The 14375-nt window shown below is 42.3% G+C and overlaps 1 protein-coding gene across 8 annotated transcripts in view; it reads left to right on the top strand.

Annotated features, from left to right (window-relative positions):
* The window catches only part of lnx2a (ligand of numb-protein X 2a), a 111611-nt gene that overhangs the window by 52248 nt on the left and 44988 nt on the right, over nucleotides 1-14375 (top strand). For all 8 annotated transcript variants that reach the window (XM_043692001.1, XM_043692007.1, XM_043692005.1 and 5 more), the window contains one exon: nucleotides 14045-14289. In XM_043692001.1, the coding sequence (XP_043547936.1) occupies nucleotides 14045-14289 (245 nt within the window). The remainder of the gene's footprint in view (nucleotides 1-14044; nucleotides 14290-14375) is intronic.

Consider the following 14375-nt stretch of genomic DNA (forward strand, 5'->3'; position numbering starts at 1 on the left):
GTCCTTGGACTCCTCCATCGCCAGACCATGGCAACACGATGGCTGAAGGAAGAGCGCTTCATCTTCCGCCTAGGAACCCTCCAACCACAAGGGATGAACTCAGATTTCTCCAGTTTCCTCATTTCCCCTCCCCCCACCTTGTCTCAGTCCCAACCCTCGAACTCAGCACCACCTTCCTAACCTGCAATCTTCTTCCCGACCTCTCTGCCCCCACTCCCACTCCGGCCTATCACCCTCACCTTAACCTCCTTCCATCTATCACATTTCCAACATCCCGCCCCCAAGTCCCTTCTCCCTACCTTTTATCTTAGCCTGCTTGGCACACTTTCCTCATTCCTGAAGAAGGACTCATGCCCGAAACGTCGATTCTCCTGTTCCTTGGATGCTGCCTGACCTGCTGCGCTTTTCCAGCAACACATTTTCAGTTCTGATCTGCAGCATCTGCAGTCCTCACTTTCTCCATGAAGCAGTTTTTGTCAGGTATGTCCAGGAAGGGTTCCTGACTCAATATGTAGATAGGCCAACTAGAGGTGAGGCCATATTGGATTTGGTGCTTGGCAATGTGGGCACTAAGTGGGAGAGCATTTCGGTGATAGGGATTAAAAACTCCCTGACCTTTACTATACTCATGGAAGGGACAGGAGCAGACGGTATTGGAAAGAATTTAATTGGGAGGCGGGAATTACAATGCTACTAAGCAGGAACTGGGGTGCCTCAATTGGGAACAGATGTTCTCAGGGAAATGCACGATAGAAGTGTGGAGGTTGTTTAGGAAGCACTTGCTGATAGTGCTGGACAAGTTTGTCTCACTGAGGCAAGGAAGGAATGGTAGGTTGAAAGAACCTTAGGTGACGAGGGATATGGAACATCTCGTCAAGAGGAAGAAGGAAGCTTACTTAAGGTTGAGGAGGCAGGGATCAGACAGGGCTTTAGACGGTTACAAGGTAGCCAGGAAAGAATTGAAGAATGGGCTTAGGAGAGCTAGAAGGGGGCACGAAAAAGCTTTAGCGGCTAGGATTAAGGAAAACCCTAGGGCATCCTACACTTAGGTGAGGAACATGAGGATGGCCAGAGTGAGGGTAGGGCTAATCAGGGATAGTGGAGGGAATTTGTGCCTGGATTTGGAGAAGGTAGGGGAGAACCTTAATGAATACTCAACCTCAGTATTCACTACTGAGAGGGACTTTGACATTTCTGAGGATAGCGTGAAACAGATTGATCTGCTTGAACAGGTTGATGTTAAGAAGGAGGATGTACTGAAAATACTCTAGGTTACTATAGGAAGCAAGGGAAGAGATTGATTTGCCTTTGGCAATGATCTTTGCATATTCACTGTCCACTGGAGTAGTGCCATTTGATTGGAGGTGGCAAATTTTATTCCCTTGTTCAAGGAAGGGTACAGGGATAATCTCGGGAAATACAGACCAGTCTGTCTAACATCTCTGGTGTGCAAAGTATTGGAAAGGATTCTGAAAGAGAGGATTTATGATTACTTGGAAAACCATAGTTTGATTTGAGATAGTCAGCATGGCTTTGCGAGGGGCAGTCATTCCTCACAACTTTATTAAATTCTTTAAAGTGTGACAAAACACATTGATGAAGGTAGAGCAGTGGTGGTGGTGTACATGGATTTTAGCGAGGCGTTTGATAAGGATCCACATGGTAGGCTCATTCAGAAAGTAAGGAGGTATAGGATACACAGAAATCTGGTTGTCTGGATACAGAATTGACTGGCCCATAGAAGACACAGGGTGGTAGTAAGTGGAAAGTATTCAGCCTGGAGTTAAATGACCAGTGGTGTTTTGCAGGGATTGGTTCTGGGGCCTCTGCTGTTTATGAATTTTTATAAATAACTTGGATGCGGAAGTGGAAGGGTGGGTTAGTAAGTTTGCCGATGGCATGAAGGTTGATGGGGTTGTAGATAGTGTGGAAAGCTGTTGTAGGTTGCAACGGTACATTGACAGGATGCAGAACTGGGCTGATAAGTGGCAGATGGAGTTCATCCTGGAAAAGTATAAAGTGAATTACTTTGGAAGGTCAAATTTGAATGCAGAATAAAGGCAAGATTCTTGACAGTGTGGAGGAACAAAGGGATCTTGGAGTCCATCGATCCCTCAAAGTTGCCACCCAAGTTGGTAGCATTGTTAAGAAGGCTCTGTTGGCATTCATTAGCAGAGGTATTGAGTTTAAGAGCTGTGAGGTTATCCTGTAGCTCTATAAGGCCTTGGTTAGTTCACACTTGGAATATTGTGTTCAGTTCTGGTCGCCTCTTTATAGGAAGGATGTGAAGCTCTAGAGAGGTTGCAGAAGAGATGTACCAGGACTGGAGAGCATGTCTTATGAAGAAAGGTTAAGGGAGGTAGGGCTTTTCTCTTTGGAGAGAAGAAGGATGAGAGGTGACTTGATAGTGGTGTACAAGATGACGAGAGGCATAGATAGAGTGGATCGCTAGAGACTTTTTTCCATGACAGAAATGTCTATCATGAGGGGGCATAATTTTAAGTTGATTGGAGGAAGGTTTAGGGGAGATGTCAGAGGTAGGTTTTTTACACAGAGTGGTGGGTGCATGGAATGCACTGCCAGCAGTGGTAATAGAGTCAGATACATTAGGAACATTTAAGTGACTCAGAGGCACATGGAAGACAGTACAATGAAGGTTATACAGGTTAGCCTGATCTTAGAGTTGGATAAATGGCCGGCGCAACATCATGGACCAAAGGGCCTGTGCTGTGTTGTACTCTTCTCTGTTCTTTGTCTTTTTCCTGGTTTGGGGGAGTCCAGAACTAGAGGGCATAGGTTTAGGGTGAGTGGGGAAAGATATAAAAGGGACCTAAGTGGTAATATTTTCAAACAGCGGGAGGTACATGTGCAGAATAAGCTGCCAGAGGAAGTGGTAGAGGCTGGTACAATTACAACATTTAAAGGGCATCTGGATTAGTATATGAATAGCAAGGATTTAGAGGGGTATGGGCTAAGTGCTGGCAAATGGGATTAGGTTAGGTAAAGATATCTGGTCGGCATGGTCGAATTAGACCAAAGAATCTGTTTCTGTACTGTACATTTTTATGACTTTATAAGTAGGGTAAGCTGCTCACTGAAGCAAAGGTTATGACAGAGAATCTAAATGAGTACCTTGCTTCTTTCTGTACCAAATTAGAAAATGGTAACAATGGCAGAGTTGAAAATGTGGTTATTGAGCAACTGAATAGATAAAGAAGAGATGCTAAAAAAGCAGGTAAGATAACTCCACAGAGACCAGTATCTCATCACCAAGTCATCTCTTATTTATACATGACTTGACTTTCGTACTGCCTCATTCAAAGGCTGGTACCAGAGTGTCAATATCTCTGACACTCACCCTTTTTATAAGTCAGCTAGGGCTCCCTGATTGGTGCAATTAATCTGGTACAATCAGGGAATTTGATTTGATGTATTATTGTCATGTACAAAATACAATGAAAAGTATTGTTTTGCGTACTAACCAGACAAATCATATCCTACATAAGTACACCAGATTAATAGAACAGAATGCAAAATATACTGTTACAGCTTGAGAAAAGGTGCAGAGAAAGTAAAATAATTTTGTTAGTAATTCTGATGGGCTTACAATTCAGATTTAAAAGAGTAGAACACTTATAAAAGATCTGAGGGGATGATATGCTTAGGAGCACTCTAGGTAGAGACATCATCAGACCTGGATTGGATACAGCCTAGATTGCTAAGAGAAGGAAGGGAGCAAACTGCACAGCCATTGACAGAAATTTTCCAGGCCTTTCTGAACACAGGATTAGTTCCAGGAGATTGGAGAATTGCAAATGTGACACAATTTTTAAAGTAAGGAGCAAAAGATAACCCAGGATACTAGAGACTGTCAGCTTAACATCAGTAATGGGCAAGCTGATGGAAGCCATAGTACGGGATAAGATAAATAAACAACTAGAGAAAAACAAGTTAATACCAGACAGTCAACATGGCTTTGTCAAGGGCAGGTCATGTCTGACAAATTCGATTGAGTTCTTTGACAAGTTTACATAGGCAGTAAATAAGGGTAGTGCTGTGGATGTTGTATATTTGGACTTTCAGAAGCATTAGATACGATGCCACATGGCAGATTGGTTAGCAAATTATAAATGCGTTGGATTGATCAATCCTTGGCAGCATGGATTCAAAGTTAGCTAAAAGATAGGAAATGGAGAGTAGATGTAGATGGGCATTTCTCAGATTGGAGAGTTGGAAGTGGTGTTCCCCAGAGATTGGTGTTAGGGCCCTTGCTTTTTATGATATGAATAAACAATTTGGAATTGAGTGTTGAAGGAAAAATCACTAACTATGCAAATAATGCCAAATTAGGGAAAATAGTAAAGTACAAGGTTGACTCTAAGCACTTCAGAGGGACATTGACAAGTTGGCCAAATGAGCAGACACCTGATAGATGAATTTCAAAGTGAAGTAATGCATTTTGGTAGAAGAAAATACAGTTTGCACATTCTCCCTGTGTCGTGTTGGGTTTCTGTCAGGTGTTCCGGTTACTTCTGACAGTCCAAAGAAATGAAAATTAGGTGGATTAACCATGCTAAATTGGACTCTTTAGGGGTCTATAGTACATTTCCAACAATATGGTTATCTTTCTTTGCTTTTAAGTTCTACCTATATGACCTCATTTGTGGAGTCTTGTAAGATATCATTCCTTTTTACAGTAGTAATTGACTCCTTGATCAATACTGTGACACTACCTTCTCTATTTCACCTTGCCTTGTCTCGCCAGAAAATTCTACATCCCAGCATCCCTCAACCATGTGTCTGTGATGGCAATTATGTCATACTCCTTGTGTTAACCAGTACCATCAACTCATTTTCTAACTCGCAAGACTCCCTCCAATAAAATAAAAGTAATCCAATCTTACTGAGTTTCCTCGTGTCTTAACTTGACAGTCTCACTTGACCTTTCTTCTCCACTTGGGAGAAAGTGAGGACTGCTGATCAGCTTAATCAATAGTACTGCTGCCAAACACTTGAAATCACCCACCCAGGGTACATTTTGCACCTTACCACCCTCAGTGTTTCCATAAAGTGTTGGTCAACATAGAGGACTACTGATTTGTCAACGGAGGGGGGATGGTACATAGTAACCAGCAAGAGGTTTCCTTGCTTATGTTCAATCTGAAGCCATGAGATTTCATGAGGACTGCAGTCAATGTTGAGGACTCCCAGGGCAGCTCCCTCCTGACTGTGTACCACTTGTCACCACTTCTGCTGGGCCTCTCCTGCCTGTGGAACAGGACATATCCAGGAATGGTGATGTTAGTGTCTAGGGCATAGTCTGTAAGGTATGATTTTGTGAGTGTGACTGTGTAAGGCCATTACTTGACTAGTCTATAAGACAGCTCTTCAAGTTTTGGCACTAACCCCCAGATATTAGTAAGGAGAACTTTGCAGGGTGGATGAGTCTGTTTCTGCAGTTGTCCTTACTGGTGCCTGGGTTGATGCCAGGTAGTCATTCGGTTTCATTCTTTGATACAACTGAGTGGCTTGCTCGGCCTTTCAAAGGCAGTTGAGAGTCAACCACATTGCTGTGGGCTCGGAGCTATGTGTAGGCCAGACTAGGTGAAGAAAGCAGATTTCCTTCCCTGAAGAATATTAGTGAGCACAAGAGAGTGTTGCCTTGGCTGGAGTTTTTCAACTATGAAAGGAAACGAGAGAAGCTAGGGTTTTCCCTAGAGCAATGAAGGCTGAAGGGGCACCTGAATGAGTTGTACAAAATTATGAGAGTGCCATAGGTAGGGTAAATAGGAAGAAACATTTCCCCTTAGTACAGGGATTAATCATCAGAAGGGCATAGATTTAAAGTAAAGAACAGGAGTTTTAGAGGGAATTTAAGGAAGAGTTGTTCCACCCAGAGGGTGTAGGTATCTGGAACTCAGTGCCTGAAAGGGTTTTAGAGGTAGGAATCATCACAACATTTAAGAAGTATTTAGATAATCACTTGAAGCACCGCAGTCCTTGGCCCGTAGCTGCATGTGCTGGAAAATGGGACTGGAATAGATAGGTGCTTGATGGTCAGTGCAGACATTAGAACATAGAACATGACAGTGCAGTACATGCCCTTCAGCCCTCGATGTTGCGCCGACCTGTCATACCAATCTGAAGCCCATCTAACCTACACTATTCCATGTATGTCCATATGATTGTCCAATGACGACTTAAATGTACTTAAAGTTGACAAATCTACTACCATTGCAAGCAAAGCATTCCATACCCTTACTACTCTCTGAGTAAAGAAACTACCTCTGACATCTGTCCTATATCTATCACCCCTCAATTTAAAGCTATGCCCTCTCATGCTCGGCGTCACCATACTTGGAAAAAGGCTCTCCCTGTCCATCCTATCTAACCCTTTGATTATCTTATATGTCTCTATTAAATCACCTCTCAACCTTCTTCTCTCTAATGAAAACAGCCCCCAGTCCCTCAGCCTTTCCTTGTAAGACCTTCCCTCCATACCAGGCAATATCCTAGTAAATCTCCTCTGCACCCTTTCCAAAGCTTCCACATCCTTCTTATAATGCGGTGACCAGAACTGTACACAATCCTCCAAGTGTAGCCGTATCAGCATAACCTCATGGTTCCGGAATGCGATCCCTCTATTAATAAAAACTAAAACATTGCATGCCTTCTTAACAACCTTGTCAACCTGGGTGGCAACTTTCAAGGATCTGTGTACATGGACACCGAGATCTCTCTCCTCATCTAAACTACCAAGAATCTTACCATTAGCCCAGTACTTTGCATTGCGGTTACTCCGGCCAAAGTGAATCACCTCACACTTGTCCACATTAAACTCCATTTGCCACCTCTCAGCCCAGCTCTGCAGCTTATCTATGTCTCTCTGTAACCTACAACATCCTTCGTCACTATCCACAACTCCACCGCCCTTAGTGTCATCTGCAAATTTACTAACCCACCCTTCTCCACCCTCATCCAGATCGTTTATAAAAATGACGAAGAGCAGTGGACCCAATACCTACCCTTGCGGTACACCACTAGTAACTGGACTCCAGGATGAACACTTCCCATCAACCACCACCCTCTGTCTTCTTTCAGCTAGCCAATTACTGATTCAAACTGCTATATCTCCCACCGTCCCATTCCTCCGCATTTTGTACAATAGCCTATGGTGGGGAAACTTATCGAACGCCTTGCTGAAATCCATATACACCACATCAACCGGTTTACTCTCATCTACCTGTTTGGTCACCTTCTCAAAGAACTTTGAGCCAAAGGGTGCCTTTCTGTGCTATGAAACTTTATGACTTGATAGCCATGCTCTACATTTCCCATCAAGACAGGGCTTAATGAAGAGTATAGGAGCACATGCCAAGTGCAGGACTGGGTAGACTTAAAAATGAGGTGTGAACCTGATGAAGCTACAACTCTACAACAGTATTAGCAACATGTGATAGCCAGAGCTAAACAATCCCACAATCAACAGATCAGAGGTAAATTCTGCAGCCCTGCCATCTCCATCATGAATGGTGATGGACAATTAAATGTTTAACAGGAGGTGAAGGCTTCACAAATATCCCCAACTTCAATGATGCGGAAGTCTAGCACATCAATACAAAAGATAAGGTTGAAGCATTTGCAACGAGTTCAGCAGAAGTGCTAAAGAAATTATCCATCTCAATGCCCTCCAATATCACAGACTCCAGGCTTCAACCAATTCAATTCACTCTACAGGATGTCAAGTAACAGCAAAAGGCATTGGATACTGCAATCACCACATTCTGGCAATTGTACTGACGACTTGAGGTCCTGAACTTAGTGCATCCTAGTGAAGTTGTTGCAACAGTCATCTATAATAGACTATGGTTTCTCATCAATAACTGGATGTTCTGGTGCAAGACGCAAAGTTCTGGATAGTGATAGTTGATCTGAGGCTGACTGCTTGGAGTCAGCACTGGGAAGGAGGAGGTGGATAGATCAGCCCCCAAGTTAGTGTGCTAGGTAGCTCAGTGAGAAAGTAGGGTGTGGCAATTGGATTGCTGCTGGAAGGAAAGGGTAATTACAGGTGCCTCAATGGGTCCGTCAGAGAATGCCATGCAAGGCACAGAGAGAAGCTGTAGGCTTATTTTAGAGGGAGCCACGGTGAACAATAAGGTAAAGACTTAAGAAGGCAGAGTACTCGAGAAGAAATGAAAGGAACCAAAACAATGAAGAGTAGAGGAAAGTGGAGAGAAAAAGGAGGTAAGAAGAGAGTACAAATAATCAAGCAAAAATGGAAGGACCAAAGAGTGCGTGCAAATGGACAATGGAAAATTTTAAATTGCCTTACTCAATACAGTTAGCTTACTTGATAGATCTCATCCCATTAAGATACAATCCCACTGCATACTTAACACTTCTAACTGCTCAAATGAAAGCAAAGTTCAGCAAGTGCTGGAGGAGGTCTGAAATAAAAACACTAAGTGCTGGAAAAGTTCTGTTGGTCAGGAAGCATCTGTGGAGAGAGAAATAGGTTTGAGTCCAAAGAATCTCCAGAGCTTCATAGTTAAATATGCATATGAATTACAATTGAGTGGATCCAATTAGTAACAAAGAGTTTTTGCTGTGTTTTCTTACCCCACCTTACGAGTTTAAATACTTTATTATTGCCCTTTGCTCTTTTTTGGCAGGCTGGTATGAAAGGAAAGCTACTGGTGATTGAGAGCTCTTTATTTTATAAAAGGCCTGCTCTTTTTTCAGGTGGCATTATCCTCCCTGTAGCATAACATAACAATAGAAAAGTATGCAAGAGCATTATGCTCTTTTTGAACCCTGGCACCCTGGCATTGCAAGACAACAAAGTTTCCATGATAGTTGACAACTGTGGCACTTGCTTGCATCTAAACATAAAATCATTGGCAGCTGCTTTTCTCGCTGTAAACTCAAGCAGCTGCACTCAACACAATTGGAGATCCCACAAAAGCACCAATGATTGACACTGAAGCAGCAAATTTCATTGAACGAAGGAGTTCTCTGTTCCAATTGCCAACAAACATGAATTCTTTATCCATTGTCAGTGTTCATAAGGATTCTTGTTTCCCAGCTGCTGACTTAGTTGGAAAATGTTAATGCTGTGCAAGAGGAGGAAAGAGAGGGAGGAAAATGACCAAGTAAATGAATTCAATTAGTAGATTGGGATACAGGACCACTTCAAATTGTATGCCCATATTGAGGAAGTGGTTGGCAACCAAGCCAGACATCCTAACTTGCCTCGTACACACAAAGTAGAGTTGAGTATGTGGACAAAATTTGGAAGGACTCAAGCAGCATTTGCAAGTATTTCACAAAATTCTTGAAATGTATGTTGCAAGTTTTATATGATGCTTAAGATTTGATTATATGCATTTTAAGTTGTTTCATGTATGCTGATATTTATAGTTTTTCTGCACTATACTGAAAAGCCATGTTATTAAAATCATTTCATGTACACTATTGGGTTATTAAGGTTTTTGGAACGCTGTGCTAGGCCTTACAGCTGGAAAGTTATGATTCTTCCCCACCTCAAACTGTCTTTCCTTCTTTCTCACAAGTCCCTCCCAAAATCCTGCACAACAATCTCCTTTTGGTGCTGATTGCTAGGCTCTGGCTTTCCCAATTTCTGTTCACTCATTTCAGAGATGTGGCTGATCAGCTGCTGGCCAGGAGCTAACAGATCCTGTGTTTAGGCCTGTCAGAACATTTTATATTCATGCCACCTGAAATCTGTTGTGATTTGAAATAATTATGTCCTTGTAGACATTCTCAATGGAGCATATTTAATTTAGTTTGTGGAATTGTCCAATTCTACTGGATCAAGAGAATCAATTTTATTATTTCAAATGTGCAAAGCTTCTTTACAAAAGTTACTTTTCTATGTCGTAAATTATCAAATATAAAAATACATTGTCAGCCTGCCAAATTTGCTAATATTTGACTGGTTCAGAGAACTATGGACTGGTCGTAAATGTTAGTGATTGATTTATGTGGAAGAACTACATCTAACTCCTTGAAAGCATTAAGTATTTTGGCCCTAACTGCTTTGTGTGGTAGAGAATTTCATATGCTCACCATTTTATGGGCGAAGAAATTTCTCCTCATCTCAGTCCTAGGTGGGCTACCCACATCCTTGGACTGTGACCCCTGATTGTAGACTCCCCTGATCATCGTGAACACCCTTTCTACATTTACTGTGTCCAGCCTTGTTAGAATGTTATAGGTTTCTCAAGATTCTTCTAAACTCTCCAGTGAGTACAGTCTTAACCATTCCAGTTTCTCTTCATGTGTCAGTCCTGCCATCCTGGAAACAGCTTGGTAAACCTTTGGTCTACTGAATTTGCTTGGTCCAGTCAGGAAGAATATTCCAGTAATCTCCAAGATTCTATAGCATACAACAAACAACTTGTCTGGTTCAGCACCAGGGTCACAATTCAGCGGAGAGGTAAATGGACCATCCTCAGACAAGGAAGAAGGGAAGTCTGACGTAGATGCAAAGGGAAGCGAATCTGATAATACAGCTGCTGAAGAAGCCAGGGCACAAGTGAAATGTGACAGTCAAGCCCAAAAGTACTTAATGATACCTGAATTTAAGAACAAATAACTGTGGACTAACAGATGTGAACAGTCAGAACTAGGAGATGGCTGTGGCAGTGACACTCTGCCTTGAAAAGAGTGCTTGATTTTTAACATTTAGAATTTATTCTCTCTCATTTGGCATTCAGCATTATGGGTGTACCTAGAACAAATGGTCTGAGCTGTTCAAGGAAGTAGCTCATCACCACCTTCTTACAGGAAGCTAGGAATGGGCAATTAAGTGCTTGCACAGCCAATGAGCTTCCATCTTAAACTTGTTTGAACTTCGAATCCCTGCAGTGCAGATGGAGGCTAAATAGACCAAGCGTCCCATCCAGACCCAGTCTATCCCACACTTCCACATTTATCATGGCTAATCCACTTAGCCTGCACATCCCTAAATATTGCAGACAATTTAGTATGGACAATCCACCTAACCTGCACATCTTTGGACTATGGGAGGAAACTGGAGCACCTGGCAGAAGCCCACACAGACACAGGGAGAACATACAACTCCACACAGGCAGTCACCCAAGGCTGGAATCCAACCTGGGTTCCTGGTGAGGTAGCAGTGCTAACCACTGAGCCATCCTCTTATAAATGAATAAAAGAAAATTCAATGCTCCGATTATCTCCTGGTCCAAGCAACTTCAGCAGACCAAAGGAAGTACGACAAAGGTTTCCCAGGCTGTTTCAGGGATGGCAAGATCAATATGGAATTATGCAGGAGCATATGGGAGATGTGCATACTTTTCTCAAACACAAGAGGGCAAGATGCATTATCTACTGCAGAGACAGTGTGTTGAGGCACACATCAAATGCATGCATCTCACTTAAGGTCATGCTTCCCAGAGATTATGTTCCTCTCACAGGGCAGCAGAGACCAGCATCCTGAGTGCTCCAGGCACGTGATTGTACCTATAAGCACCTCTGATGATCAGTGTCCTTCAAGGTTGGGTGGAAGAGAAACAGGATGAATCAAAAAACATAACGCGTGCAAAAAGACAGCATTAATATAGTACAATGTGGACAGTGCTTGATTTTATATAACATTGACACATGTGCATCCAAGGAGATTTCGATGTTCTTTCATCCTTCCTGTCCACTGTGCGTTGGCAACTGCAACTGAGCTTTAAGGAGCCAGTAATATCCATGAGTTTGTTATCTGTTCTCTAACCTGGCTAAGCTTTACAAAGGATTTACTACTTCTGAGCTTTCAACCCTCACTTTATGCTGCACTGAACTACTGGTGACACATGGCTTCTTCTGATTCCCCATGGATACCAGGACTTTTCCAGAGCCCTGACTCCAACACTAAGCTGCATACTAATTGCTCGAACTTCTCTGAGTTCTAACTGCACACACAAACCTCTTGACTTCTGAGTCCCCACCTCCCCAATTCAGTATAGTTGCCTTTCAGCAGAGGAGTTAATTTCTGCATGGAGCTTGTTTCAGTCTTTTTCTTCTTCAATTAACTGTGACCATGAAATGCTCGCCAGTGACCCCTAACCTGTTCTGAGTGAAATAATCTCCAAAAACAAAGATTCTGCCTGAAGGGCCAAATAATAACCTCCTGTGTTGTACTATTCTAAGATTCTGTGATCATAAGAGATTACTGAATGCAACTGATCAGAGTATTAAGAATTGGATGAGTGGGGGGAATCTTAATCTATTTCTAAGATTCTAATTTTGATTGTCTCTCATATTTAACTATTTAGCAGTAATTTACTGTTTAAATTCTAAATTCCATCCAGACTTGAGCAGGTTTTTCAAATTTTCTACTTGCGAGCAGCTGATATCAGTTAACCAAGGAAACCAACTTTGACTAGTTTTCCTGTACCTGTGACTGAGCTGACTCAGAATGTATAGATAGCACCTCAGTGCAAGTTAAGGGAGAAGGGGAATGAAGTACTCCTTTGTATTTTATTATTTTTTTCAGTCTGTAGGAGGTTCTTACTCTACTGCAGGGAAAAAAAGCTAGCTGTTGGTGAGTATCTAGGAAGTGGTTATGGTCTATTCTATTCCTAAGGCTTAAAATAGATTTGATTGATTGATTTATTGTCACATGTACCAAAGTACTGAGCAAAGCTTTGATTACGAACAGTACAGGCAGATCATTGTAAGCAAGGATGTACAGAGCAAAAAGACTTAGATAGAAGTATACAGCTTACATTGCACGGTTGTGCGCTAGGCGAGATCAACACTAGCAAGATCAGCATTATTTGAGGCCATTTATCATCATAACAGCCAGGAAGAAGCTGTTCTTGAATCTGCTGGTGCGTGTGTTCAGACTTCTTTATCTTCTGCCTGATGGAAGAGGTTGTAGAGATCATTGCCGAGATGGAAGAGGTTGTAGAGATCATTGCCGAGATGTGATGTGCCTTTGATGAATTTGGCAGCCTTCCTGCAGCATTGAGCCATGTAAGTGGAGTCCATGAATGGAAGGTTGGCTTCCATGATGATCCAGGCTGTGCACGCCACCTTACGGTCCTGGGCAGAACAGTTGCCATACCAGGCCGTTATCTACCTGGACAGTATGCTTTCAATTGCTCATCTCTGGAAGTTTGTGAGGGTCCTTATGGACATGGCAAATTTAATGAGCTGCCTGAGAAAGAAGAGGGATTGTTGTGACATCTTGACTGTCGCATCTACATGGGAAGTCCAGGACAGATTGTCAGTTATTGTCATTCAGAGGAACTTGACACTGTCCACCCTCTCAACCTCAGTTCCATTGATGTAGAGGGGGGGGTGTTCTCCTCCTCTCTTTCTGAAATCAATGATCAGTTTTGCTGACATTGAGAGAGAGGTTGTTCTCATTGTACCATGTCACCAAACCCTCTATTTCCCTTCTGTATTTTGACTTGTCGTTGTTAGATATCTGTCGTACTATGGTGGTGTTGTCAGCAAGCTTGTAGATGGTGTTCATTTGGAATTCGGCAACACATTTGTGGGTGTACAGGGAGTACAGAAGGGGGTTGAGGACCTATCCTTGGCGGAGGGGGCGCTCTAGTATTATAGAATAGGAAGTAAGATCAATAAAACTTACAAAAAGAAGCAGCAAATAATTAAATATAATGATTAAGCAGTTCATTAAAACATTAAGAATGGCAGGAGAAGTGCTACTTTGTGGTTGCAGGATGTGGGGGCTTCTGGATAACCCAGTATATCTGAATTAAATATTGCGGCTGGAGTAGCTTTGGCTCCAAATCATTGAGCTGGAGGCAGACCTGCAGGTACTTAGAACTTACAAACTAACAATTCTAGTTGACTCTATTGTATTTTCACTTTGGCCATCGCAATGAAATGGGTTGCGCAATATAATTTTAAACCAATTTATTGATTGCTCTGCCCCTTACAGTTCATGTTTATCTTTTAAATTTCAGAGACTCTGTGCTTTTCAGCATTTCCCACCTTTCAAAAACTGACTGAAATTTTTTTGGTCTGCTCTTTTTAGGTGTCATGGAGCATTAAACCATAGAGCTGCTTTACAGGTACGCAGATCTTGCAGGTTACAAACTGAGATTGGAAAGGACAGCAATTCCACTGTGGCAGGGCAACCAAAGAATGAATCATCAGATGCAGACCAATTTAAGACTGTATCCCAGTGTTGCCATTTCAGTGTTGCTTCAGCAGCATCCACTTGTGCAGATGAGCAAAGCAGAGAGAATCCTGTCTTTGAAGGAAACACAGAGGAAAACAGTGAGTATTGCCAAGCAGTTGCAGATTTTAATTGCTAATTAAAGCCATTTTAGTTAATTTAGAACCAAAGTTTTACCATTCATTTT

This window comes from Chiloscyllium plagiosum, chromosome 6, assembly GCF_004010195.1.
Source record: "Chiloscyllium plagiosum isolate BGI_BamShark_2017 chromosome 6, ASM401019v2, whole genome shotgun sequence".
In the NCBI taxonomy this organism is placed as follows: Eukaryota; Metazoa; Chordata; class Chondrichthyes; order Orectolobiformes; family Hemiscylliidae; genus Chiloscyllium; species Chiloscyllium plagiosum.